Source organism: Strix uralensis, chromosome 12 (genome assembly GCF_047716275.1).
Source record: "Strix uralensis isolate ZFMK-TIS-50842 chromosome 12, bStrUra1, whole genome shotgun sequence".
Classification (NCBI taxonomy): domain Eukaryota; kingdom Metazoa; phylum Chordata; class Aves; order Strigiformes; family Strigidae; genus Strix; species Strix uralensis.
Genome location: NC_133983.1, coordinates 23,434,102 through 23,461,003, shown reverse-complemented (window position 1 = coordinate 23,461,003; position 26,902 = coordinate 23,434,102). Strand labels below are relative to the sequence as shown.

General features: G+C 60.7%; 3 protein-coding genes across 8 annotated transcripts in view; 2 read left to right on the top strand and 1 right to left on the bottom strand.

The window, feature by feature from the left end:
• The first annotated feature begins 42 nt into the window (after positions 1-42).
• On the top strand, positions 43-11,116 carry APRT (adenine phosphoribosyltransferase). Of its 3 annotated transcripts, XM_074881251.1 has the most exons (8): positions 43-1,383; positions 3,200-3,299; positions 5,914-6,017; positions 6,821-6,954; positions 7,849-7,927; positions 8,062-8,152; positions 9,499-9,651; positions 10,990-11,116. In XM_074881251.1, the coding sequence occupies exons 2-8, from the start codon at positions 3,205-3,207 to the stop codon at positions 11,114-11,116; spliced, it is 783 nt and encodes a 260-aa protein (XP_074737352.1). In that variant the 5' UTR covers positions 43-1,383; positions 3,200-3,204. The 3 variants fall into 3 exon arrangements, with proteins under 3 accessions (XP_074737352.1, XP_074737354.1, XP_074737353.1); XM_074881253.1 differs by lacking the exon at positions 9,499-9,651 and having other exon boundaries at positions 10,975-11,033; XM_074881252.1 differs by lacking the exons at positions 43-1,383; positions 3,200-3,299; positions 9,499-9,651; positions 10,990-11,116 and adding an exon at positions 5,630-5,740 and having other exon boundaries at positions 8,062-9,488.
• Positions 11,089-16,506, bottom strand: CDT1 (chromatin licensing and DNA replication factor 1). Of its 3 annotated transcripts, none has more exons than XM_074881223.1 (10): positions 16,050-16,506; positions 15,310-15,471; positions 15,009-15,229; positions 14,115-14,312; positions 13,875-14,020; positions 13,057-13,160; positions 12,620-12,808; positions 12,140-12,274; positions 11,848-12,049; positions 11,089-11,742 (listed from the first exon to the last, which is right to left on the bottom strand). In XM_074881223.1, exons 1-10 carry the CDS (start codon positions 16,401-16,403, stop codon positions 11,579-11,581), a joined length of 1,875 nt encoding a protein of 624 aa, XP_074737324.1. In that variant the 5' UTR covers positions 16,404-16,506; the 3' UTR covers positions 11,089-11,578. The 3 variants fall into 3 exon arrangements, with proteins under 3 accessions (XP_074737324.1, XP_074737326.1, XP_074737325.1); XM_074881225.1 differs by having other exon boundaries at positions 13,875-13,963; XM_074881224.1 differs by having other exon boundaries at positions 14,115-14,309.
• A 2,233-nt stretch (positions 16,507-18,739) lies between these two features.
• The window catches only part of PIEZO1 (piezo type mechanosensitive ion channel component 1 (Er blood group)), a 27,103-nt gene continuing 18,940 nt past the window's right edge, over positions 18,740-26,902 (top strand). For both annotated transcript variants that reach the window (XM_074881199.1, XM_074881197.1), the window contains exons 1-2: positions 18,740-18,934; positions 25,935-26,030. In XM_074881199.1, the coding sequence (XP_074737300.1) occupies positions 18,871-18,934; positions 25,935-26,030 (160 nt within the window). In that variant the 5' untranslated portion in view covers positions 18,740-18,870. The remainder of the gene's footprint in view (positions 18,935-25,934; positions 26,031-26,902) is intronic.

The following is a 26,902-nucleotide window of genomic DNA, read 5'->3' as shown; positions in this document are numbered from 1 at the left end:
GGACTGACTTGGGTTAAAAATAGCTTGTTTTGTTTTCCCTGTATTATTTTTAACGTGGATCAATTTCCCAGCCCACACAGCTGCCCAAGTGCAATTCAGAGCCTGGGGCGGGGGGGCAGGGCCCTACGTGGCCCGCGGCCGCAGCCACCAGCAGCGCCGCAGGGGTGAGCGCTGCCAGCTCAAAAACACCCCGTGGATCACAAAACGACCGGCAGATATTACCCCATCTGCCCTTAATAACTGCCTGGAGCCTCTGATCTGAAGTCACTCTGTGTGATAGTCGCCCGGTTTGGGGAACTGCCCGTACTGGGGCAGGTGGTGGCTTTGCAGGAACTGCCTGGGGGACCTGCCAGGGGTTGTGTGTGCAGCAGTCGATGGAGGAGGGGGTCTGGTGGGGTTTATTGGCCTGTTGGGGACTGGCAGCTGTGCAGCTGGTTGGTTGGTGGCTCCTTTCTCGAGCTGCAAGATATAAAAGCTGAAGGAAAGATGTTGCCTGTCTAAAACTGCTTCTGTGTGATGTTCCTTTACTTTATATTTAAATACATCTGCTAAATGGTAAAAGCTTAATATCCGCTTGGGCTAAGAGTCCAAGGAATTTCTTTCTTGCCTCTAATTTCCAATTAGCTGAGCCTCCCGAGTCTCCCTGCTCTGCCCCTGAGGCTGTGTTATCATCCAACCCTCCATGCAGAGAAGCTTCTGAAATTGATGTAACTAATAATCGTGGAAAAAGTCCTACTGCATTTACACTCTATAGCTGCAAAAATGGAGCCTTGATTTAAAATCCTGCAGCGACAAATGGATTATTTCGGTGGCAAATTAGTCTCTGTGGACCAGCAATTTGGGGATCTGAACACTGGAATTGGAAACCAGAAGATCAATTCCGAACACTTAGAGGCAAGGTTAATGCCCTGCAAACTGTATTGAGTGCAGCGATGAAAGATAACGTGTCTCTGCATTTTAAACGGGAAGCCGAGGAGCACGGTATTAAAAGTGAAAATGAACAGAACGAGAGCGAGCGCTACCCACGTTATTTGCTAATAAAACCTTACACGGTGTCTGGGGACTGAGTTTTCAGGCCAGTGCTGAGGATGACAGTAGGCTTTTTACTAAAGGAACTGGAACTAATATCGCCGAGAAGGAGGCTGTTGAATTTGGGACGCTCGCTGCCGCGTGGAAGCTGGCAGTTCTCGGTACCTGCCGAGTCAAGCCTTTCCCAAACGTGCTGGACAGTTTCCAAAAGCCTCCTGGTTTCACCTCAAGCAAAGCGGATGAGATGAAGGTCTCCTGAAAGTTGGACAATACTCTTTTTTTTTTTCCCCGTGAGGACATCTTTGTGGTGACCACGTGAAATAATTTCAGCAGCTGCAGAAAGACCTTTGGAAGGTGAGAACGGTTTGACTGGGGGCTTTGAGGGGAAGGCAGTGCTGGGAGGTGGTTCGTTGGCTGCAGAGTTGCCAGCAGCCTCTTCAGCTCAGCTAGGCGAGAAATCTCTCCCTGGGGATCTTACTGTTGTCCTCAGCACTGGGAAACTTCACAAACTACATGCACGTTTACTCTCTAAAAGTTACTCTTGAGTGCTTGTTCAGTATTCAGATAACTGGTTTGCAGTTAGAGTGGCTTGTTTGCCATTTCTCTTAAGGGTTATAGTACTTGGAAATGGACTTTTGCTTTTGTTTCCTGACAGTATTTGATGTGAGTCTTTCATATGTTATCAGAAAGCAACACAGTGGTGCCTCTTGAATTAAACTTTTTAAAGAACAGTTGTAAGGGAAGAACTGAAATCTCATTTTAGGTTCTTTTTTTCCTTTGGAAACTGGCTATTTTAAACACTGAGCAAAGACTCCATTTGCCTGTTTTCCTTATATCCCCTTCCACCGTTTCGTTGTTGCCCAAAGTGTAGTTTGGATTATATAAATCCTAAATAAAGGTGGATCCCTAGCCAAAAGCCTGTGGTCTCTTAGGAGTGTAAAAAAACCTCTGCCATCCAGCTTCTCTGGAGAGCCAATCTGGCAGCTGGCGTGTGATTCTCTGTGCCTTTGTCCCTCCTGGAGTCACTTAATACCCTTCTGGGCCATATGTAGGTTGGTAGCACGATTCCCATCTGAACGGGCTAGGGCCCGAAAAGCCCATCGGCCCGTTTGCCAGCAGCGAGGAATGTGTGCCAAATCCATTAGTTCTGGATCAGACTCAAAATCCCCTCCCAGCTTGGCCAGGCTGGCCAGAGGAGAGAGAGGGGGGTTGTGTCTTCTCCAAGGGCCTCATCCAGCCTGCTGCTGTGGGCAGGAGGTGCTGGGTTCGAGCAAACAAGGATGCTGTGGAAGGGCAGAGCTGGTTCACGGTGCTTTCACCTCTTTTAGGGGGGGACAAAGCTAGCGCGTTACTCGGTACGGATGCTTCGGTCCCGAGCCTAGGGAGCTGGCTGGGGAACTGCATTCTTCTGCTGTTGAAATAAGATATTTCAATTTTGTTTTTTTTTTAAAAAAATGGGTTTAAAGTGCATGTGTTTCTAAAGCTGAAATTGAAACGAAACGTTCCAGCAGATTTGAAAGGAAATTTTAGTTCTTATTTCCCCTTGTGGGGTGTGTTGAAATTTTGGGCATTTTGTTCCACTTCACACTGAAGTATTAAAATCCTTAACGGAACAGAAACTTCCATACTCAGCACAGCTCTTCTAATTGCCTGGTTAAGCTGATTAGAGTTAGCTCTCAAGCTTTTATCCCCCCAGTTTCCATGTCCACCAGCTAGTAACACCTCTCGTATCAGGATCTGAAAGCACTTTTAAATCACTGATCACCTCTGTGTCCAAAAGAGAGGCAAAGCCCCAAACAGCCCTAAACCTCTTGGAGCTGCAAGCGGATGTCAAGAAACCTCCCAGGTGATATTCCAGAGCTGAAATCCTTTGACATCACATTTGGAAATTGGTCCTAGGAAAGTTCTTTTCAGATGGAAATTGCAGTAGGAGTCAGCACTGTTGTTTGAAAGGTTGAACAATTACAGGGAAAACTAATTTGGACATTAAAAGCCAGTCTGTACTGGTAGGTGAGACTCATATCCTTTGAAATGGAGGATTAATGAGGTGAAGTTCTGACAGATCTGAGAAATGTTGGTGTTTTAAACCTGAGCTGGCATGTGGCATAATTTCTGGCAGCTGAATCATTGGACGTCCAATTTGGAGTAACCTTTATGCTCTTCCTGGCAGAGCTGATGGTGTCTGCGAGGCCTGATCCTGCACCAGAGGAGGAGAGATCCCCCCAGCTGGACGCAAAGGGGCCAGTGGGAGCCCTTGGCAGCTTGTCCTGGTGAGAGCTGCTGGTTTGCCCGGGGTGGGTTGGCACGAGGGGCCTGGGAACCTTGTGGTGTCTTCTGCTAATAACAGTGGTGATGTGTAGGAGAACAAGAAAAGTGTGATGAAGACCCCAGCTTACAGCTCCTCCGTTAGAGAGAGGCAGAAAGCGGGGTGCCTGCACTGCAGGCAGGCTGCGGAAGAGCCCTTGCCCAAGCTCCTGTTTATTTCCATGGGTAGGCAGATAAATTCCATCCCTTCCATCCGCCAGGAAGAAGAGGAGTTGCTGGAATAGCTCATTGTCCGGTATGGTGGTTGGTGAGGTTACAAGAGAAACCCTTCCAGCTCATCCGAGGGAGCGAGGGTGTTGCGAAGCCCCTGTTCCAGTGGAAGGCGATGTTTGCTTCGGTGGAACAGCTGCTAGAGAGGATTTTTCTGGTGCCAAAGAGATAATCTGACCTCAGGGAAAATCTTAGTCTGTAAGGGAATGGTTGTGAAAGGAGGCATGCTGACCTTGCCTCTGGCAACAGGGAGTGTAACAAGAAAGGGAGCAACCTTTGCACTGGCCTTCAGCTTGTCTCCCTCCGCACCTCAGGCCTCTGTTACACACGTGTCTTGCTGTCTGTAGATAAAATTAGGAAGAAAATAGAGCAGTGGAGGATTCAGTGTGCAGCAAATGATTCCTGAGGGTTTTCCCCGAGCGCTGGGACGTGTCGCATGCAGGGCTGTGGGTGGAATCGGGTGCCTTGCGAGCCGTGCTGTGCCTGTGAGCCCGCCACGGCGTAGTTGGAGAGAAGGAGACCAGCTTTCCCCTCCTGTCAGCTGCTCCTCCTGTGCCAGAGCCACTTCTGGGAGCTGGCAGGACCCACAGGGCTGTTGAGAGCGACTGGTCCAACAAGAGTAGGAGGAAGCAGCTCTGCGTTTGCTACCAGAGCACCCAACCCATGGAGGGGGCCACATCAAAGCCCTGCAAAATCCCTGGCTAGCTGCTGGCACACTGTCACACGCTGTCACATGCTGTTACACGCCTCGAGGACAGGCCCCAACGCCTGGCCCAAGGGTGATGAGCTTGAAGCTGTTCCTGTCGTGGCCTTCGGCAGCCAGCACCGAGCTCAGCTGGGGGTTTTGCACGCTAGAACCCGGACCACATCCAGGTCCTATTTGCTAACGGAAGAGGAGATCTGTACTCATTCAGCACTACATCTCCTGCCCACAGTGGATTTTGGATGGACAAACAGCTGTTTGCCCATCCGGAGGTGGGAGATAAGAGCTGTATGAGTGCCCTGACCTGCCGCACGAGCCAGTGATACCAGTAGCACCTGAGCTGGCGGTCTGGGAGCGAGGGCGCTCGGACCAGCTGCATTATCATCCCCCATGAGCATCATCCAAACCAAGGGTTTTAACAAACACAAAATGCCATTCCAGGGGTTCACAAGAGGTGAGGAGGAACAGAAAAGTGGGAAATAGTTTAGTCCTACCGAGCTTGCTGTCTGCGTGAGGCGCAGGGCAGGGGTGAAGAGGGGTGGAAGTGTAACCCCCAGGCATGGCACCCCTTTTCCCAAGCTGGCTGGGGCAAGGCAGGGGCCCAGGGCTCTGTGCAGGGGGGTGATACGGCCCCCCACGCTGCAGGTACCAGAGCACCCTTCAGAGGGGAAACTGGGGTACTGGGGCTCCCTGCTTTGAGGTACTGGGGTGCTGCATGCTGGGGATACCTGGGCAGGGGGCCAGAGCTCCATGCCCCAGGCTAGCAGGGCTCCATGCTCTGGGGAGGCCAGGGCTCTGTGTGTTGGGGTACCCGAGCTCCATGCACCGAGGGAGCTGGGGCTCTGGGCCCCGGGGTGCCAGAGCTCCGTACACCAGGGGATTGGGGCTCCATGCACTGGGGGGTCAGGACTCCGTGCCCTGGGGTTCCAGAGCTCCATGTACCAGGGGGGGTGAGGCTCAGGGGTACCAGGGCTCCACTGCATTGGAGGGTCAGGGCTCTGGGGGTACCAGCACTCCTTGCACGGGAGGCTGGGGCTCTGTGCACCGGGGGGACTGATGCTCCATGCCCCAGGGTACCAGACCTCCATGTACCAGGGGGCAGTCAGGACTCTGGGGGTCAGGGCTCCATACCCTGGGGTACCAGCACTCCATGGCACTGGGAGGGTCAGGGCTCTGGGGTACCAGAGCTCCATGCACAGGGGATTGGGGTTCTGTTCCCCGAGGTACCAGCGCTCCCTGCCCCGGGGGGAACTGATGCTCCGAGCCCCGGGGTACCGGCGCTCCGCGGACGGGAAGCAGCCGGCGCAGGCTGTACCGGAGGCGGTGCCCGGCCCCACCGAGCCCCGCCCGTTCTGCCCGGTGCTGCGCGGCGGCTGCGCAGAGCGGGGACGCCATGAACGAGGAACGGCTGCGGCGGGTCCGCGACCGGGTGCGACCTTTCCGCGACTTCCCGGTGCCCGGTGTGCTCTTCCGGTGCGGGCAGGGCTGGCGGGAAAGGAGGGGAACCGGGGCGGGGGGGGGGTTGGTGGCAGCTCCCCACTGCCCATCCTGCTTGCGCCGGCCATGCATGGAACAGCATGCTTGAGAGCCCGGTGGGGAGCCAGCCCAGCCCCGGAGGTAGCCAACTGCTCTCTCTCTCTTTGCAGCGATATCAGCCCCTTGCTGAAGGATCCCGCAGCTTTCCGCACTTTGATTGATCTTCTGGAAGATCATTTGAGAGCATCTTTCCCCCAAATCGACTTTATTGCAGGTGAGTGTTGGTTGAAACATCTCAGAGGCCGGCGCAGAGCACCGTGACCGGGTGGGAACGTGGGGAGACTCAGCTAGACGCTGTAGCCCCTGGGCACTGTAATAATCACCCAAATATTGGCCTCTATTGTGGCATAAGGCCAGGACAGGTTATACCCTTAACCTGCTCCTGTAATTCCCAGAACTCCTGCCTTTAGATGGGGCAGGTGCCATCTGATTGATGCTTCAGTGCCAGTTCCGTAATTCATTGCTTTCATCGTTAAAAAAAGAGGAAGTACAGGAAGCCTGCCCTGCCTGTAGGGTCTCACACAGTCCCCACGGCAGGCAGACCCTGTTCTAGCATGTTTTCCTTCTTAGGGGGGGCCTTTTCGAGCCAACAGAAACAGCCTTTGTGGTGAGAATGCGTTAGGAAGGCAGCGCTTGGGCTGGGCCCAAAGTTCAAGGAGTCCAGACCAAACCTAGGCCAAAGCCTTCATGATAACTGAAGTGTGTTACCCCGGTGGTACAAAGTCCCTGGTTGTGTGGCCGAGCTGATACGGGGCTTTGCTGAGCTTATCTCTAAGAAGGAGAGCTAGAGGGGAGGCAAAACAAGCTGGGGGGGGGATCGTTGCGATACCCACCAGCCACTCATCTGGGTGAGCCCAGGCCATGCTGAGCGTGGTCTTTTTCAACCCATAAAAACAACTCTAAGAGCAAATTGCTTCTTGAAACACCCCCCTCCCTGAACATGGGAGGATGATAAACCTGGGGTACAGTTCAAAGACACCCCCAGGCTGAGTATTTGTGCTGCTCTGCTCCCCCCAGGCCTGGACTCCCGTGGCTTCCTCATAGGCCCCCCCCTGGCTCAGAGACTGGGGGTCGGCTTCGTGCCCATACGGAAGAAGGGGAAACTTCCCGGTCCAACCGAGTCTGTCTCCTACTCCCTTGAGTATGGCAAGGTAACACCTGGGGAGGGGAAGAGGTTTTCCAGCCTGGTTGAGGCAGGACTGGGGGGTGTCAGCAAGGGGATGGGGTGATAAAACCAGCGTGGGGGGTTCCCCAAGCTGGGTTTCACAGCCAGTGCCGATGCCACGGGCGGTCTGGCGCGGCACAAAGCTTCAGGAGCGGTGCTGAGCTTCGGCGTGGCAGCTCCCTCCCTGAGCCACGGACACGTGGTTTGAGTCAGCGAGCTGCGCTGTGATTTTTTTTTGGGGGGGAGTGGGGATGATAAGGCTTGGTGCTAAATTGCTTTCTTTGGCTTGAATTCAGGGGCATGAACATGGAGTGTGTTTCCCACTCTTCCAGTAAGTGTGATAAGTAACTGCCTTTATTGCATGGCTTCAAACTGGAGCGCTCGCCCCGTAACACCGCAGCCTCTCCGGTTAAAGAGCGGAGACGTGAGGCCCATAACACGCTACCTCTGGTGACTAACGGCAGCAGAAACACCAAACCTAGGCAATATTTCTGAGGATTGTTTGGGCCAACCCCTGCATGGGACAAGTTCATCTGACAGAGGACGTGCCTGTGACAGTTTGGATGTGGCTTGGCGGTGCTGCACTCCTGCCCAGTGCATTACAGGAAATTTTCCCCCCTGGAGAACTGCTTTGGGATAAGGTTTCACGATGGGACCGTAACTCATGTTCAGGATCTTGACATGCCACAGGGTTGGCCCAGCAATCACCTAACCCGCTCTGTATTTCCATGGCACTCCCTGTAGCTGGAGGATGTGTTTTGGGGGTTTTTAGGGGCTGATCTCACTGAAGACTTGTCTGCATTCCACCCTGCGTTAGCGGTTTGTGAAGTGTTCCTCTGTCAGGCAAGGCTAAAATGAAGCTGCTCTTTCCACCCTGCAGGCTGAACTTGAAATCCAGAGCGATGCCGTGGAACCGGGACAAAAAGTCGTTATTGTAGACGACTTGCTTGCCACTGGAGGTGAGAGGAGCAGGCGGTGTTAGAGCACATGTCATGCACGTACGTGTGCATCGGGAGCAGCTCTGGGGTTTGAAGCTTACCTCGGCGCTGCTCCCGGGGTGACGATGTTTCTGCTCCGCCTCGGTGTTGTGCAGGTACCATGTGTGCAGCCTGTGAGCTGATGAAGAGGCTGAAGGCTGAAGTCCTGGAGTGCCTGGTGATCATAGAGTTAAAACTCCTGAAAGGGTCAGAAAAGCTCAAGTCCGTCCCTTTCTATTCTCTGCTGCAGTATGACTGAGGAGGAGCCGGGAGAAGGGAAGCCGCTGAGTTTGGGGCTTTATTCAGCAACTCTTGCTGTCACGAGGGGGTGGACGGGGGGGGAAACCTACAATTTTGATCCTGGCCAGACGCTTATACAATCATAAGTCCTATTTATTTTCCAAGCCACAGATTAAGGTGTGTTAAGCGTAAGGATTCTTTTCAGAGTTCATCCTTTTGGGAAGAAGAAACAGCCTCATTGTTTTGGGGGGGATGGAGACCAAGATACAGCTTCACTGAATTTTTTTTTTTTTTTTTTTTAAGAGACCAAAGTGAAAATACTGCTGCTGAGGCAGGAGAGGTCCAATAGTTTAGGGGGCCCAGCATTCCCTTTCGGTTGAGCCATGCCCAGAACCCGCTAAAAGTTTGCCAAAGAAACACAGAAGATGGGCAAAAAGGGATTATTTGTCAAAGGGATAAATCCCTCAGTATTTGACCTCAGAGGAAGGTCTGGTTGCTCTCTGCTGTCGCTCACACCGGAATAGGTTGCTTTTACATTAAGGTAGTGCTTGGTAAGGAGAATTAAGTGCCTGCCCAGACCTGTGTCCTGAAATCTGGAGACAGCTGCTGCCAGCACAAGGGAGGTTGCTGGTGTAGATGAGCTCAGACATGGTATCAGCTTGCAGCTTGGCTCGTGGTCTCCTTTCCTTGCGACCGCGGGAAGCTGAAGATCTCTTGTAGGAAGCTGTCTGCCTTCCCTTGCTCTGGGGTGCTCCTTAGCAGGGAGTTTCACAAAACTCAGAGCAATCTACATCATGAGAGGTAGCGCAGAGGTGGGCGCCAGGTGGGGAGGAAGAAGGGGGCCGTGCACATGCTCGGGGCTGTTCACCTGCCCAGCAGCACTGGCACCTACCAGAGCCAGCAGCTCCAGCCAGGCCTGGCAGCTTTTGCTGAGCACAAATTCCCCCTCTACTGCACCATTTCTGACTCCGTTTGCTGGGTTCTTCCTGGGGCATTGGGATGTTGAAAGGACGATGCCGGTTTGGAGCTCATTCTTGTTGGTACGTTTGGTGTCAGATAAGGCCAGAGGAAGAAAGAAAAGGTGTTCCGCTTTTGCAGCCGAGCTCCGGCTGTCGCACTGGGCTTATGGTGGTGGCGTGGGGTTTGGAGATGCTCCCTAGAGCTTAGTTTAGTCAGAGGACTAGCTAAGACCCAGCGTGCCAAAACTTCCATCTGCCTGAAAACATCAGGGACTGTGTCCCTGTCCTAGCAGGGGCTGAACTCACTGGTAAAATAAATGCTGACTTATTTTTATTTTTTCTAACCTGTCTCAGAGCTCTTCTTGCAGTAACTGAAGCTGTTAATTACCCTTGTGAGTGTCTTCCTCCAAACCCAGGCTGCCAGTGGAGAGCAAGGTTGTGGCATGACCTCCCCCTTGCCCCCCCAAACACTCGGAAGGAATCTCTTGCCAGGACTGAGCCCTTCAGGTATCTTTTCTCCAGGCTTGGCACCAAGCTCTAGCTGGAGGGGGGTACCCAGGTCCTGCTGGGTTGCAGTAGAAGTCCCAGTGCCAGTGGGTGCATAGACCAAGCCCCCCCACAGCTCAGCTCACCTTCCCCATCCAGCACATGGGGCTGCCTTCCACTTATAAGGGCCATTATGGCTATTTTTATCACTGTTTCCTGAAAAGCCACTTCAGTGGCTGCTCAGTTTGCACTGAGAAACACCATTCCCCTGGGAGAAACCTACCCCAGGGCACTTGTTTTCGCAGCCAGCCCCTGCACGGAGCCAAGGGAGGGAGCGCCTCGCATACTTGGCACGAGGAGGGGGTCCCTGCTGCGAGGGAGAGAAGGGAAAAATTAGATCCACCCCAAAAAGCCGTGGAAAGCAGCTGCGCTCTGTGGAAGCGAGCGTAAGCCCTGCCAGTGCCAGAGCTGGCTGCGTGCGGGGCCAAGGGGTGACATCAGGGAACCCGGGGACGGTGCCTTTGCGTTGGCTGGGCTGCAAGCAACCGTTGATGTAATTTGCTCGTAGAAACAAGGTTTTTCTCCTAAGCAGCAGAACAGGAGCTCACTGTGAGCTCCCCTGGGGCAGGCATCTGCCTGCCAGGCTGCAGAAACCAGCCCCACGCCCCCTCCACTGCGGTGAGGCCCGTTCAGCGTGGTCAGTAGCCTGCCCTGCGCCGAGCCCAGCCTCGCACCTCAGCCCTGTGCATCCCCCCTCCAGCTTCTGGGCCAGGTTTAAACCCTCCTCTCTGGAAACTGGGCTACCTCCTGCCAGCAGTGCCACTTGGCTGGCGAGCAGGGGCCTGGAGGAGGAAGAGGAGGAGGGCCTGCTCCCTTGAGCTGTGCTACTGGGATCTCTGATGCAACCAGCCTCTGAAACCAGCACTCCAAATTTTCAGGATTTTTTGGAAACCTCACTTCCAAGCTTCCCCCTCACCCCAAGGAATGAAGGACAGTCAGACAGTCACCTTTCCCTGCAAGTCCTTGATGTTTCATGCTAAAACCAGCAAAGTTTGGCTCAGAAAGCGGGGTGAGGTGTTTCCCACGGGACAGCTCCCACCTCCTCCCCTGCACCCACGCTGCCCTGACCTGGGTGTTGGGCCAGGCCAGCACCTCTGCCACAATCAGTGCCCTCTTCCCAAACCACTTCAGCCCAGTGACCTGGGCTTTCCCCAGGGAGGGGCGAAAAAAAAAAACCAACACCCCACACACCCACCCCGCTCATCCCCCGCAGGAGCTGCTCCACAGCCCCTATTTACAAAAGCTGTATTCAGTTCCCTGCAAACCCACGCTCACTTTTTCCAGTTAATTTTTCTCCAGGAGCTGGATGAGGACCCAGCCCTGCCCCGCGTGTGCCGGCCGGCGCCAATTGCCATGGAGAACCGCGGCACAGAGAGGCAGCTCACCGAGGAAGAGCACTGGGTTAACACAAGTCAGCTATATTTAAAACATTTAATACAAATATGTTTTGACAAGTCCTGTAGTTGTTTCCAGCGAGTCCTGGAGATGCGTTTTCCCTCCCTTAAAAACGGAACAAGGCCCGGAGCTCCAAAAAACATCAATTTGTGACTTCTCTCACTCCTTCCTGCCTGTCACCCTCTCACCCTGCCCAGTGCTGCCTCCACCCCACCAGGGCCCAGTTAATGGAAGAAACCTCCTGTATCAAACCTTCAGGAGAACACAGAAAAGCTGAGAAAAACTTAACTATCTCCTCTTCCCTGCTTGCATCGTTACTGCAGGTTAGGGGAGCTACAGTCCTCAGGGACCCTGGCAGAGGAATTAGTTAAAATTAAGGCGTTTTGCTCTTCATCAGACATCCCTGTCAACGCACACCAGTTCCCGGAGCGCAGTCGGGATTTGCTACATTTAGAAATTGCACAGGGGAAGCCTTGATGCTTGAGGGGGGTGCTCAGAGGGCTTCTGCCTCCTTTGCCGCCTTGGTGAGCGTCTCCGTGACGAGGCTGAGGTCCTTCCCCTTGTCCAGTTTGATGTAGGTGTCCGTGCTGAGGGTGTGGATCCTCACCCAGTCGGGCAGCAGCTCTGCGAAGAGGCGCAAGTGTTTCTCCATCTCGCCTGCGAAAAGGAGCAGTGGCCACCGGGTCAGAGCTCAGCTCCCCACCCCTTCCCTCCCGCACCGGCGAGGAGAACCATTCCCCAGCCTTCCACTAAATTTCCTACCGGGAGGCATCTGTGCGTCGTAGCTGTCAGCCATGCGGGCACAAGCCACCTCCATGGTCAGCGCCGGCTTCTTCTCGGCCACGAAGACGTTGCGCAGGATACGGGCCATGGCCGGCAGCCGCCCCAGCATGGCCAGTCGCTCCTCCTGCTGCGGGTCCCGCGTCATCAGCGCCTGCAGCTTCTGCGCCTCCTTCGCCCGGATCTTGGGGAGCGGAGAAGATGGGGTGAGTGAGGCACAGGAAACTCCCCCCCCATCCTACCCCAGCGTTATGGCCAGGACTGAATTACTCACCCTCTCAAGCAGGGCCTGGGACACCCCTTTGAGAGCACTGGAGGTGCTGGCAGGGGACGGTGCTTTGGAAACCACCGGTTCCCCCGCACCGGCTTCAGCGGTTCTTAAGGCCAGGTTGGCAAGAGCTTTTTCCATCTGCTCATGGGGAAGAGGGAGGAGGAGTTGGGTTACAGCTCGCGCTGGAGGAAGGAGAAGTTTCCCCTCCGCCGCCCCTGCCGCCACATCCCCATCTGACCCATCCCTGCCTGTGGAGGACAGTTTGGGGCGCTTCATCTCCTCTCTCAGCCCCCAGAATCAGCCTGAAACCAGTCCTAGACCACAACCAGCCACGCTTACAGCCAGGCTCACGTTCCCACCTGCCCCCATCCTACAGTGCTCCGAGTCCTGTGGCTCAGAAGTGATCCTTGCCGACCCCAATCTGGGAACATCCTCCTGGAGAAACAGCTGCTCTGAGGTCTGGCAGCCCCGCTCCTGGCTCACCTTAGGGCTCAGCATCCCCCGAGCTGCGCTCAGCACCTCCTGGGCCGTGCTCAGCCTGTCCTCCTGGGGTGGCCGTGGCAGCTCCGCCGGGCTGATGTCCGGCACCTCGTCCACGTTGAAGCGGGGATGCCAGCGGGTCAGCTTCTCCTCAGGCACCACCATGGGAGGGCTGAGGGCGGCCAGGAACGCCTGGAGAGGGACGAGAGCTGCATCACAGCCAGGTATGGGGGAGCCGGCCATTGCCCCGCGCTCCAGCACAGGTTGGCAACTGGCTTGGAGGAAATCCAGAGCCAGGAGATTCCAGCTCCCCACCAAGAGCATCTCGGAGGAACCAGCAACATCCTTCAGCCTGGATGTCAGCCTGCTCCTTCCACCCGCTTCTCCAGTGCCCAGAGCAACCCAGAAGTGGAGGGTGCTGGAGGGGGGGGAGTCCTCACCTTGTGATGCTGCTTGACGATGTTCACCAGGTTGCGGTTGAACTCCTTCCGACGTGCCAGCAAGCGCGACGCCGACAAGTGCGGGCGGCCGTCCACTTTCTCCTCTGCAAGGAGAGACACGAGCATCACCCGCAGCACCTCGGCTTCACCACGCCCGAACCTCAGGAAGGACAGGCCCAGCTCCCCGCCGCGCTGCCTGAATTGCTGCCCCATCATCCTCCCGCTTGTCCCAAAAGTGTTTTCCACTTCCAACCCACTCAGGCCCTTATGTGCCAGATGATTATCTAAGAGGGGGATGGTTGTCCTGATGATTGTCCTGAAGGGTCCAGGAAGGCTGGACACTCTTTAAGAAGAAAGTCTTAACGGCACAGGAGCTGGCTGTCCCCAGGTGCCGTAAGAGAAGCTGGCGGCAGAGAAGGCTACCCTGGCTGAACAGGGAGCTTTGGCTGCAACTCGGGGAGAAAAAAAGAGTTTACAGGCTTTGGAAGAAGGGGCTAGCCACTCACAATGATTACAGAGATGCTGTGAGGTTATGCAGGGCAGAAATCAGGAGGTCTAAAGCCCAGCTAGAAATTAGTCTGGCTTCAGCAGTCAAAGATAACAAGAAATGTTTCTATAAGTACTTCAACAGCAAAAGAAAGACCACAGAGAGCCTCCATCCCCTGCTTTTGGGGGACCCCAAAAACATTTTCCACTTCCAACCCGCTCAGGCCCTTATGTGCCAGATGATTAAGAGACTGAGCCAGGAGCACCCCTGGGGATTCAGGGATCCCAGCCAGGACCGAGCGTGGACGGGGGCCCCTCCGAGCCGTACGTACCTTCCCCCAGCACCGGCTCCAGCGTGAGCTGGTAGTCAGACTTCTTCATGCCATTGCCAAAGGTGGGAATGTTCTTCTCCTGGCGCAGCCTGTATGAGGTGGGGTAAACCGCCTTGATCTGCCCCACGTGCCGCTCCTCAAACTGCCTGTAACAGCACCCCGAGAGGTCGGGATCCCCCAAGAGCTGACACCAGGGCCCAAGAGCTTCAGCGGGGACCCCAAAACGTGCTGCCAACTTACTTGCGCATCATATCCTGCACCCCCTGCTTAACCTTGGCAAAGGTGACGGTCTCGGCGCGGTTGAAGAGCATCCCGGTGATGGTGTCCACGCTGCGGAACATCTCCGCCAGCACCTTGAACTTGTAGGGCAGCGTGAGCCCCGGGGGCAGATCCTGCGCAAGGGTGTGGAACCGCTGGTATGCGGGGGTCTTCTCGCTGCTGGGAATGAAGATGGGGAGGGGGTCAGGGTCCCCCCCACACAACAGCCACAGTGAATGTGGTGCTGGGATGCCCCCCCCCACCCCGAGACCAGCCAGGATGGTGGTCCTGCTGCCAAAAGCATTAACCAAGGAACAAGCGCCAGGACAAGAGGGAATGGCCTCAAGCTGCGCCAGGGCAGGGTCAGACTGGCTCTTAGGAAGGATTTCTTTGCAGAAGGGGTTGTTGGGCGTTGGAATGGGCTGCCCAGGGCAGGGGGGGAGTCCCCATCCCTGGAGGGGTTGAAGAGTCGGGCTGACCCAGCGCTGAGGGGTCTGGTGGAGTTGGGAACAGTCAGGGTGAGGTTCATGGTTGGACTGGAGGAGCTTCAAGGGCTTTTCCAACCCCAATGATTCTGGGATTCTGTGACCTCAAAGCCAGGGAGCTGCATGCCCACCCTGGTTGGGTGGAGAGGGGTCCCCCCCATCCCCAAACCCCCTCTCTGAGCAACCTGTGCCAGGATCTGGGTCCCACCACCAGTCCTGGGGATGTCAACGCCCCAATACTCAAGGCAGAGAAGCCCTTTGCGTGCAGCAGGGCCATACCAGCACCTCCACACCCCCTCCACAGGGGTCGGAAGACCCCTGCAAGCAGCAGAAGAGGGACACCCCGATTTCCCCTCAAATCTAGGGTCGCATCCCCAAAGCTGCTCCTCACCCAGCCTCCACCGCAGGAGCTGCCGCTCCAGCATCCCCCGACGGCCGTGCTCCCGGCGTGGCTCCGCTTCCCGCTTTCCTCTCACGGATCCGCAGCTCCAGTTGCCGCACTCGCTCCAGACGGCTCCGCAGGTCGGTGCTGGCCCCGGCGGGAACGGGTGGCAACTGGGCCACCTGCTCCTTCACCTTCTGCAGGCGGCACCTCAGCCCAGCCAGGTCCTCCTGAGTGGGGCGGGGGGGGACACAGGGTCAGAGGACGAACATAACAAAATCGGGAGCAGAAAGCCAGACTCATCCTATACCTGCTGCAGACGCCTGGTTGTCCCCGGGGGCGCTGTGCTGGGCTGTGTCCCCCCATCCTGCCCCTGGCACAGGGGGTCCGCTGCCCGGTCCAGCGAGGGCGTCATCAGGGGCTGAGCGGTGGCCGGAGGCGAGGGGCTGGTGGCTGGCGAGGGGCTGATGGCCTGTGAGAGAGCGGAGGAGTGTTAGAGGCTGCCTGGGGAACCCACCCCGCTGTGACCCCCTCCCCAGTGCCCCCCCAAGGCCTTATACTGGGGGATGGGGGGGGCTGCACTGGGGGCAGGGGCAAACCCTGAGGCGGGGGGTCTGCATCAGGAGAAGGGGGACAAGCCCTGGGGGGGGTCTGCATAGGGGGTCTGCACTGGGGGCAGGGGGCAAGTCCTGTGGGGGGGTTTCTGCATCATAAGGGGGACAAGCTCTGGGGCAGGGGGTCTGTACTGGGGGGGGGGGGGGGCACGGTGGGGGCTGCACCAGGGGCAGGGGGCGAGTTGTGGGGGGGTTTCTGCATCAGGACAAGGGGAACAAGCTTTGGGGGGAGTCTGTACTAAGGGAGGGGCATAGGGGGGCTGCACTGGGGGCATGGGGCAAGCCCTTGGGGGGGGCTCTGCACTGATGGGGGGGCGGGTCAAGCCCTTGCAGGGGCGGGGGGGTGCTGCTGCTCCGGACATGGTGCCCTGGTTTTACGCCCCCCCCCCCCCCGTTTTAAGGCCGCGGCGCATCCTCGACCCCGGCAGCTCCCTACCGCGGGCGGCCGCGTCCCCGGTCCCGCATCCCGGTCCAGCTCCAACCTCTTCCGCGCCGATTTCCCGCCGGGTTCCCCGGAGCGGGGCCCGGCCGGTGGCTCCGTTTCCATCTCTCGGCGGCTCCGCTTCCTCCCCGCCACCCCCCGCACCGCCGGGGAGCCCCCGCGGGCCGGGGTACGCGGCGAACCGGGCGGCGGGGGGCTGAGCCCCGTTGGGGCAACATCCTCCGCCTCCCGCTGAACCGGGGGACCGGTAAGGGCGGCCTTGACCCGGCGGCCGCCGCCGCGCTTGCCCGGGGCTCCGGTTGCCGCTTTCGTGCGGCTGAAGAAGTCGGTGAGGCGCAGCTGGGCCATGGCGGTGCCGGGGATGGTCCCGGTGCCGGTGCCGGTGCCGGGATGGTCCCGGCGCGCCAACACGTGTCCCCGCCAAACCCCCCGCTCTTGGCGGGAACGCGCGCGGCCGCGGCCCCGCCCCCCGGCGGGTCGGGAGGGTCACGTGAGGCGGAATTGGCGCCACGGGGGTTCTTAAAGGCGCCGCGGCCCCTATAACCCTGCTCCACGTTTGGGGAGGGAGGGGAGGAAACACACACGGGGCTGCTCGGCTGCGGGGGATCGGGCCCGTTCCTCGGGGGGCTCCGACTTTTGGCTGCTTGGGCTTCCCGGCCCTCGGGGAGTGTGGGGGAGCACCGGGGAGGGGAAAAGCAGGGCAAGCAGCACGTGAAATGGCGCTGGCCCCTGGGCTAGTGGTCGCTCACTTTATTTGCTCTCCCCATGTACGGCCGGGGAGCTGCTTGTTTCCAACAAGCTCTGCTGGGCTCCCAGCGACAGCTCGACGGTGGCCACGGGGTCCCTCGAGGGACGCTGCCACCTTCCCCCCTGCGTCTGTGGTTCCGGGCAGTGGCCAGCGCTCTGCTTAGGGCCACAAGTGTGAACAAGGGGCCCTAGAAGCACCCACAGCCCCCCTGCCTGCCCCACGGCCTGCCCACGGGCTAATGGCACTGCCCGGACGTGGGGGGAAGCTTGTTTGTCCATAAAACACCTCGCCGGGCACTCAGGCTGTGCCCGCAGCACATTACGGGGCCGCAATGTTCCCCGGCAGCTCGCTTAAAGCCAGAGCGAGGCCGGGAAAGTGGAGCGGGGGCCACTCAGGGCCGGATTCGGCGGCCCACGGCAGGGCTCTGGGGTGTCGTTGCCTGCACCCATTTACTGCCACAGATTCCGTTGCCAGCCCGGCTGCGGCGCAGCGGGGGCTCGGGGCTGGGAGTGAGCCGCTGGCGTGGGTTCCTGCATCCATTCTCTGCGGGGGGGATGTGCAGCCCAGGGCTTTTGCTGCGGTAATTTCCATGCTGAGGTCTCAGGGATGTGGGTGTTGGCGCTGAGATCCGGGACTCGGCGTTGATGAGCGGTTTCGTGACACGAGTGAATCCCGCCAGGTCTCAGCGATGAGGGTCGACGTGGCCGGGCGGGGGGGCGCTGAGTCCCTGCTCTGAGGATGCTCGGGGGTGATTTGGGCACCCGCAGCCCAGCCCAGCTCCCACGGGGGGGCTGTGCCCAGCAAAACCCACCTGGACACACGTGTTTGGGGACCCTCGGGCCCATCCTGCCCACGGTTCAGGGGCTGTGGCGTGGGCAGCAGTGTCTGGATGGCTGCGGCTTCAGCGGAACATCTGGGGTTTGGGCCTGGGAGGGGGGGAAGAGCCCCAAAAATGCTGGAGGGGGCCCAGGGAAGAGAGCAGAGCCCGCCGAGGAGGGGAGTGGGTCGGCGACGTGCCAGCTGGATGCCAGTTTGTGAAGCGTGTTCGGAAAACAAACATGGGGAAGCTAAAAAATGCGTGGAATTTCACGGGCCGATGCTTCCTGTTAGGGGCTGGTGGTTACTGGCACTGCCTGGGCTACTGCCTGCTGCCCCGTGGCCACTGGCCACAATGCCCTCACCGGCGATGAGGGCATGCCACCGGCTGTGCTCAGTGCCGGCCCAGCTCGAGGTGCAGCAGCGAGTGTAGCACCCAGCTGCCTTAATTTGGCCACCCAGCTGCCCTCATTTGGCTACCCAGCTCCCAAGGTGCATGGCCACCCAGCTGCCCTCGTTTGGCCACCCAGCTCCCAGGGTGCGTGGCCACCCAGCTCTGGGGACATGACATGACACCCAGCTCCCAGGGGGACACGGCTGCTCCCAGGGGGGGAGCACACCCGAGCCCCCCACTCCCATGCCGCTGCCCCGGCTGCAGGGCTCTGCGCCGGCATTACTGAGCCCCGGGCCGGAGCGGAGCACTCAGCCTCAATTAACTCCGGCCTTTTATTATTATTTTTTTTTTAACACAAAGCAAACAGGAAGCACATCAGCTTTTTTTTTTTTTTAATTATTTTTTTTTAGATAGATTTATTTCCCTTGCTGCAAATGCCCTTGCTGCCGGCAGCGGGGTGGGGGTGCGGGGTCCGGGCTCACCCCGACCAGGGTGGGGGGCGTCGGGGCTGAGACCGGCCAACTCGTGGCAGCAGTGGCGGGGCTGCAGTGCCGGCGGGCGGCGCTAGGCGGGCCGGGCCGGACCGGGCAACGCGGAGCCGAGCCGAGCCGAGCCGGACTAGCCCGCCGCGAGGGGCGGGCGGCGCCGCTTTATAAAGGCGGCGAGAACGAACCCGGGAGAAGAGGGGAGGGGGGGGGGCGGGGGGGGGGCGCGGAAAAAAAAAAAGCGCGGCCGTTTTCTGCGCTCCGGGACCGGCCAGTGGGGCCTGCCCAGCCCCGGCGGGGCGGAACGGAACGGCTCGGCACGGCTCGGCACGGCTCGGCGGGGCATGGGCCGGCCCGCCGGCGGCTGACGGGATGGAGCGGCGGGGGCTGTGTGCGGGGCTCTACTGGCTACTGCTGCCGCTCGCCCTGCTCGCCGGTGAGTGCCGGGGAGGGGGGGGTGCGTTGTGTCTGTGTGTCCCCCCCACGCGTGAACAGCGTCGCGGTGCTCCCCAACCCCGGGGGGAGGCGGGTGGGTCGGTGTGGCTGGACGCACACAGCCTCCCCCCGCCTCCGCCGCCCGGAGCCCCACGGGGGGGGATCACACTGCGTGTGTGTGTATCTCCCCCCCCCCCCCCACCAGCCCCACGGGGGACCACGCTGCGTGTGTGTGTCCCCCAAGCCCCATGGGGGACCCACTGCATGCCCCCCCGCGGGACAGAGCCTGCTTGGGGGAAACGCTGCAACTTCTCTAGGCTGGGGGGGGGGGCAGCGCCCCGCGTGTGTGTGTGCCCTCTTGTCGTGTGTGTGTGTGTGTGTGTGTGTCCCGCGTGGGTATAGCCAGTGGGCACCCACACCCCCAGCACCGGGCACCCGTGGGGCTGAAACTGTCCCGTGTCACCCCACTCGCTCCTCTGCCCCTTGATTTGGGGGGGGGGGGCGCAAAGAGTGTGCTGGGACAGCCCCGGGGATGGGCGATGCTCGGGGGGGCTCCTGGCACCCACCCATCCCCGTGGCCGCAGCGGGGAGCGGGGCACCCACCCCTCCTGCCGCCGCCTTCGCGGGGGCCGCGGCTCCTAAGCTGCTCCCAGCGCCCGTTTGAAGCCAAACTGGCCTGTCACCACCCAGCGAGGCAACCGTTTGGCTACCGGCCTGGAAAATCCCCGTGTCCTGGGACGCGCAGAACAAGAATCGGCTCTTTGAACCCCGGCTGCTCGGGGGGAGCCTGTTCGGGGACACTGCGTTTACCTTTACCTAGACGCAAAGGAAAGAAAAACCTTCTCCATAAACAGGATTGTTCAAGGGGCTCCTTGTTGCCCGGGCGGGGGCTGGGGCTGGCCACCGTCACCGGGCTGGCACGACCCGTGCAGGGGGGTCCGCGGGCCCGGGGGAAGCGCCGGCGTGAATTTTGGGGTAGCGTCACCCGGAGAAAGGGACGGAGTGAGGGGACGGGAGCAGCGTCCAGGCAAGAACCACCGGGCCCCGGCTGCGTTTTGGGGAGCCGTCTGGGGTGCGCGGTGCTGGCTTGTGCCGCCGGCGCGGGGTGAGTCTCGCTGGCGGAGGAAGTCGGTGACTGTTGAAAAAGCTTTTTCTTTATTTGCTCGGGTTCGTTCGAGGAGTGACTCAGTGCATCGCGCAGGATGTGAGGAGGTTTAATTATAACCCTGCCTACGGACGGGGCTTGGGGAAGGAAGGTGGCCGGGTGCCGCTTTGCAGGAGGCCTCCCGGGCCGGAGGGGTGGCAGCCGCCGCGCCGGGACGCGGGAGCTGCCGGGTGCATCCCATGGGTGCGTGGGGCGACACGTGGCCTCTGGGCGCGGCCTCGTGCATGGGGCCCTTGTGCCCCAATTATCTTGATTTAGCCCCAAATCGTGTCTGGCTTGCTTGACCCGCTCCTGCACGGGATGTCGTGCCGGGGACCCGTGGCTGGTGATGGCGGTGGTGTTGTGCCCCCGGTGAGGTCGTAGGTGGCTTGTTTAAATATGAGGGGGGTGTTGTCCTGGGAGAGCAGCTCCCTCCCGCTCCAGCCGCTTGTCAAAATAGTCCTGTGGGTGACTCAGGGGGGGCCTGGGGCCTCACACCGGCACCGAGGGGGAAACTGAGGCACGGGGAGGGGGGGAATGCGGCTCATCCTGCTGCACCTGGGGGGGGAAGGAAGAGCCCCGGAGCACGACCCGCCTGTGGCCCTTCCTTCCCCGGCAATTCGGCTCTTCCCAAACGTCCGGAGGATGTTTGCTCGTGGCTCCTGGCCAGCTCGGGGTGGGTGGAGGTGCAGGAGCTGAGCCCCACGGTGCAGCTCGGAGCAGCCCCCAGCTTCCCACAGACCCCCACGGTGCACCTCAGGGCAGCCCCCCGCTTCCCATGGACCCCCACGGTGCAGCTCAGGACAGCCCCCCGCTTCCCACGGACCCCCACGATGTGGCTGGGTTCAGACCCCTGCTTCCCGTGGACCCCCATGGTGCACTTTGGAGCAGCCCCCCGCTTCCCACAGCCCCCCACGGCGTGGCTTGAAGCAGCCCCCCACTTCCCACGGACCCCCACGGCGCAGCTCAGGGCAGCCCCCCATTTCCCACGGACCCCCACGCCGTGGCTCCCAGCCGTATCCCCACCCAGCACAGGCATCTCAGCTCTATCCTGCCTGGCAGGGGTGCTGGGGAGCACGGAGCTGGCAGGGAGCGGGGGGGGCACAGCCTGCCGTGCCTTCCCACCAGTGCACGTCCCACCCGTGGGGTGACCGGGGTGGGGGGAGCAGCTCTGCACGAGGACCCCCGGGCTGGGTGACGGTCCTGGCTGTGCTGGGTGCTCAGGCAGAAGCGATGGGTGAGGGTGGCACCCCCCCTCCCTGGGGCTATAGTGTCCCCCAAATTGGGGGGCGCCTGACTTGGGGTGCGGCCCCTCCTGGATGAGCCCCCCCCCTGCCCAGCCAGGAGGTGATGGGGTGCTGGGGGGTCCCTGGCGGGGGGTCCTGGCTGGCCCTGGGTGCCGCAGGAGGCTGGTACCCAGCTGGGTGCTGGCGGGCGCGTGGGCTGCAGGCAGCTGCCTCCTGCGGTCAGGTGCTTTTTATAAAATGAAGGGAAATAAAAAAGAGGAGGGGAAAAAAAAAAAAAAAGGAAAAAATTAAAAAAAAAAGCCAAGCCACCGCTGTCTCCAAGAGCAATAACTGCTGTTTCCTCCCCAGGCGCACAGGGGGATGGGAGGCAAAGGGCCGGCTGCCTGCAGCCTGCCCGCACGCTGCCCGCACGCTGCCCACGCCGGGGTGCCCATCTACCCAGCACCCAGCCTTTTGCACCCCCCCCCGCATGGCCCCATTGAGGTGGGGGACGCGGTGGGGGAGGTCCCCATGCTGCCCCCGGGGCTCGCCCACACTAACTGGGGGGGGGGGTTGCAGGGGCTTTATCACCAAGGGTTCAACCCTTCGCCTCCCCTGCACCCTGGGTGCGGCAGAGTCCTGGGGTGCCCGTCAGGGCTGGGCGAGGACGGGGGGGTGGGAAATGTTAGGGTGCATCAAGGAACGTCCCGGTGCGATGGGGTCGATGTGCACAGACATCCCAGTGCTGAGCCCATGGCTCGGGGGGCCCCTTGGCATCGGCTGTGCCACCCCGGCGTGTGCCCGGCTGTGGGTGCTGGGGAAGAGGGTGTCCCCCAGCACTGGGGTGGCAGCTGCCATGTCCCCTGTCCCGTTGCATGAGCCACTGGTTTCCCAAGCTGGCAGCCGTGGCACCCGCTGGCGCCAGGCCCGGTGCCCTCCCGGGTCAGCTCCCGCAGCACCCCCGGGGGAGCAGGGGCCGGCCACTGCCTCGGTGCTGGCAGGAGTGGGATTAATTTTCCACAAAAACAGGATACAGCGGTGAACCGATGGGGCTGCTCCCGCTTCCCGGAAAGAGGAGCCGGGGCTGGGAACATGCACCCGGTGACTGGCTCTCCCGGTGTGGCCGGTTTTGGGGCTTGCTGCTTTGGGGCTGCCTGGATTTTGGGGTGGGGGGAGAAATCCCATGGGGAGAGCCGCTAAGGCTGGTGTTCATTGGCCAGGCTCTGGTTTGCAGCCAGCGGGTGCAGAGCACAGGGTCCTGGGTGCAAAGTGATACCCTGGGGGACCCAGTTTGGGTCCCCCCCCTGGCCCTGGGGACCCCAAGTTGGGCCCAGTTAGCCGGGAGGCAGGACCCAGCTGCAGGGAAGCGGCTTGGCAGAGCTGCCTGGCTCTGGCAGCAGGTAACGGGCCTGTGTGAAAATAGCAGGGCAGGCAAGGAATTAAAGAGCTCTTCTAATTAATCCTGAGCGGCCGCAGGTCCCCGCAGAGCCAGCGGCTGCGCCGATGCCAATCGCTGTCCGGGCTGTGCACGGGCACAGGGTGGATGGTGCTGTGTGGGTTCCCTATCGCCGCTGGGGTCCAGGGACCCCTCTTTTCCCATGCCCTTGGGTACGGATCTGTCCCTGGGCATGGGATGGTGCCCGGTTTGCAGGGAGGGGGCTGTGCCAGACCCCGACCCTCTCCCACCACCGCCCTTCCCATGCTTCCCAGCCTGGTGGCAACGAGAGAGACCTCGGTGCTGGCTCTCCCTGGCCACCTCCACCCTCACCGCTGGGTCCCTGCCCTCCCCTGGGGTCCCCGATGACCCCGCTCCCCTCCCATGGAGAGATTAAAGGCTGGCGTGAAGGAAACATCTCACCCAGCTCCCCGGCGCCGTGATTTATCCTCCTCCCGGCACATTAACATCGTTAATATTTCAAGCGCTGCTGGCTGCCAGCGCCGGCCGTGGTGGCGGTGAACTCCCCGGCAGCGTGGCTGCTCGTCGGGGGGCAGAAAGGGGGTCACAGAGCTGGGGAATGGGGGTCTGGGGTGCGAATCCAAGAGGACCTTGCTGGGGGTACAAGGGGGATGCTCAGCGTGGGCCAGATCCTGCCCCGTGCGTGTGTGGGCAATGGTGCTGCTCGTGTGGGGAGGGGGGCAGTGGGTGCCACAGCACCCACCCACCCACCTGCCTGGCTCCCATGGGTGCGGGAGGGCGGGTTTCTCTCCCCACACACCAAACTGGTTTTTCTCCCCACGCCGGGCACTTTCCCTGCTGTCAGCACCACGGGGAACCGGTTTCCTCCGAGTGTGCAGGACCGAGCACCCACTCCCCGTGGGCACGGCACGCCCTGCCGCGGAGGCGGGGGTGCAGAGCTGGGCACCCCAAACTGGGCTGCATCATCCCGGGGGACTGCTCCCTGTAGCCTCATTTATTATTTTTTTTTCCCCCCTTTTTCATCCTTGAGCCCTTAAAAGCTGGTTGAAGCAGGGGTTGAGCACTGACCACTGTGCCAGCAGCTTTCCCGGCGATACCTCGAGTTGGGGTGGAGGGGGAGCTGCTGGCCAGAGGGTCCCATGGGTGCTGGCTTGGCCCTGGGGTGCAGCAGGGTGCTCTGCATTTGCTGGCCCTTCCCAATGCCTGAGGTGACCCCAAGCCACTGCCACCGGGATGCCAGCTCAGTGCTGGCCCAGGAGTGACATCCCTGGCACTGGTGGCATAAAATGTGTGGGTGACACTGTTGCTCCAGGCACGGGTGGTCCCTGCAGCTTGTGTGTCCCCCCCAGTGCCCAGCAATGCCCGTGGGTCTCCCCACAGTCCCCGTTGTCCCCGCCGCTCTCGGGCAGCCCCCAGCCCAGGTGATGCCAGCAGGGCTCTGTCACAGTCGGTCGCCTCCGGGCCACCAGCACCCACCGCGGCTGGGACAGGGGCTCACGCTGGGGCTGGTTCCCCCCAGACACCCAAAGGACCTGGCGCGGGGGTGGGCTGTGGGGTTGGTGCCAGGCCTGGGGGTGCCAGTGGCCATCGTGGGGTGGGGGGGCTGGCTGGCCCCCACGTTAAGCCGGAGCAGCGGCTCGCCCCCGCGCCGGGAAGGCTCCTCTCGGCCCCGTCGCCGTTGGCGCGGGAAGGGGAATATTTGCTCCATGAGATCATGGTTTGCCGAAATGTAGCCAGCAACCCTCGGCAGCGTGCAGGGAGGTGACGCGTCCCGGGGTCACCGTGGCGAGGCGGCTGGTGGGATGGTGGTCCTGTCCCCCCCACCCGTGCTCGGGGGCTGCCTGTGCTCCCCCAGGGCAGGGAGGCATCTGGGGACCCCGCTGTGGGGTCAGGGACCGGCATTAGCCCCATGGGTGCTGCGTGGGACGTGCTGGGTGCGTTCCTGGGTGCCTCCCCACCCACCCCTCCGCACCCTCTGAGGATCCCTTGCCATTCTGGGGTGCTGGGCTGCTCATGGGGGGCTGCACCGTGTCCCCCCACCTCACCCTGGCCACATCATCCCTTGCCCTAGGATGTGCCATCCCATTGAAACCTCGTAAACACAGGAAGGGCCGCGCCGGGGTTGGTGAGGCCAAGCACATCCCTGGCTCCCAGCCTGCCCCCCCCCCCCTCTTGCCCCCCCATCCCCACGGGGCCGGGGGCTGCCCTCTCAGCCCCCTCTGCCTCACCCCCTCCCCAAGTGGGGTGCCAAAGGGAGCAGGTCCCTGCCATGACCGTGCAGAACCGGGGTCCCCAACACCGATTCCCTGGGGCTGCCCCAGAGGGATTCCCCCTACCCAGAGTTGGGGGGGGGATGTGGGGACACGTCCCTCTGGTTTGCAGAAGAGGGGACAGAGAGATGCCTGGAGCAGGGGCACAGTTAGAAAGCGAAGCCCCTGTGCCATGCAGCCCCCCCAAAAATCCCTTCCTCTCCGGCCGAGCAGCGATTTGGTGGGTGTCTGGCAGCACCGTGCCTGTCACCGGGGCCTCGTGGCTGGGTGGCCGCAGGGCCCCCGCTGGAACATGTGCTGGTGTCTGTCACCGCTCGCCTGGCCCCTGCACGCAGCCGGTGGGAACGCCGCGTCCCCAACCACGGTGCCCGGGGATGTGTGGCCCCCCCCCGGGTCCCCGTCCCCCGCTGGCGGCAGCTCCATGGGGCGCTGTCTCAGCCCCGCTCCCTGCCCAGCTCCTCCGACGGTTTCCCGCCTGCAAACAAGCTGTAATTTAGGTCTAAATATAAGCCGGGGAGAGGGGGGAAGGTGGTGAGCTGGTGGCGCGCCCAGAGCGGGGCTGGGGGCAGGTGGGTGGGTGTCCCAGCCTGGCTGTGGGGGTCCCTGCAAACCTCAGCATGGTCTTGCAGGACCCACGTGGAAATGCAGCAGATTTTGGTCGTGGCTCTTGTCCCCTTGTCACCCCACATATCTGGGACTTCTGGTGGGCCCCCCCCCAACCTGTGCCACCCCGGTGGGTCACCGGGACTGACCCAGCCCGGGCTCCTGCCCATGTCCCCCTCTTTCCACTGTCATTTCTGGGGGGGCCTGAAACCCTGTTTGGGACTACCCATCATTTTGGGGTGTCCCTCACCACACAGGTTGGGGTGCCACTCTCAGGGATCCCCGGGGTGGGGTGCTGCACCCTCGCCGTGCACTAACCCTGCCTGTACCTCTGCCCACAGCCTGCCTCTTCCGCTTCAACGTCCTCTCCCTGGTGTACCTGCTCTTCCTGCTGCTCCTGCCCTGGTTCCCGGGGCCCACCCCGCACCCCACTGGAGGTAAGGGGCTCAACCTGGGGCGCGGGCAGGGTGGGCAGCGTGCGGGCAGGTACCTGCCCTCCTTCCCCTGCGGTTTCCCCCCTCCCCGCCTGGGCAGCGTGGCTCCGTATGGCAGCCTCGCTCTGTTAATTATAGCCCGGCTTGGCTATTAATAGCCCTCCAGCTCCAAAATGGTCAGTTTTGAGCCTTATTAACCAGAAACCTCAGGGCTGGGCTGTGCCCGCGGGGTGGGCAGGGATGTACCACGAGCAGCCCCTCCGCCCTGCCGGGGCACGTCCCCCACGGTGGGTATGTGTGGAGGAGGGGGGGTGCAGGGTGCATCTCTCAAGGTGGGTGCATGGGACGTGCCCCCCCCCCCAGGGTGGCACCGAGTGGCTGTAGCCCCCACCCGTCTCCCTGCTCCTCTGTGCCAGGCTGAGCCACGCTGTGACACAAACCGGCAGCGCCTGGCACGGCCGCGGCTAAAAGCTCTCTGCCCTCTGAATATTTCATGGGCTCACACCGCTGTCAAGAGCTTTCCTGTGGATTTACAGGAAAAAACAAGCAGAGGGAGAGATTTGGCCCGGGGCCGCCCCCACCCCCGGCTAGTGTACAGCTGCAGTGGGCTCGCTGCCTGTCCCCCATGGCCAGAAAAGTGGGCGCGTGGCCCGGGAAACTGGGTGGGATGGGGGCACGGCTGTGGCTACTGGAAGGTCTGTCAGGGCTCATGGTGTGGGGGACCCTCTGGAGCCTCCCACACAGGGTGTTCCACCAGGGATGGGGAGCTGCGCCCAGTGCCAGCAAGGGGCAAGGGTGGTCCCAGGGCCCCCGGCTCCCTGCATTGCCCTGTGCCTCAGTTTCTTCAGGAACGCAGCACAAAGGATGCTCTTAGG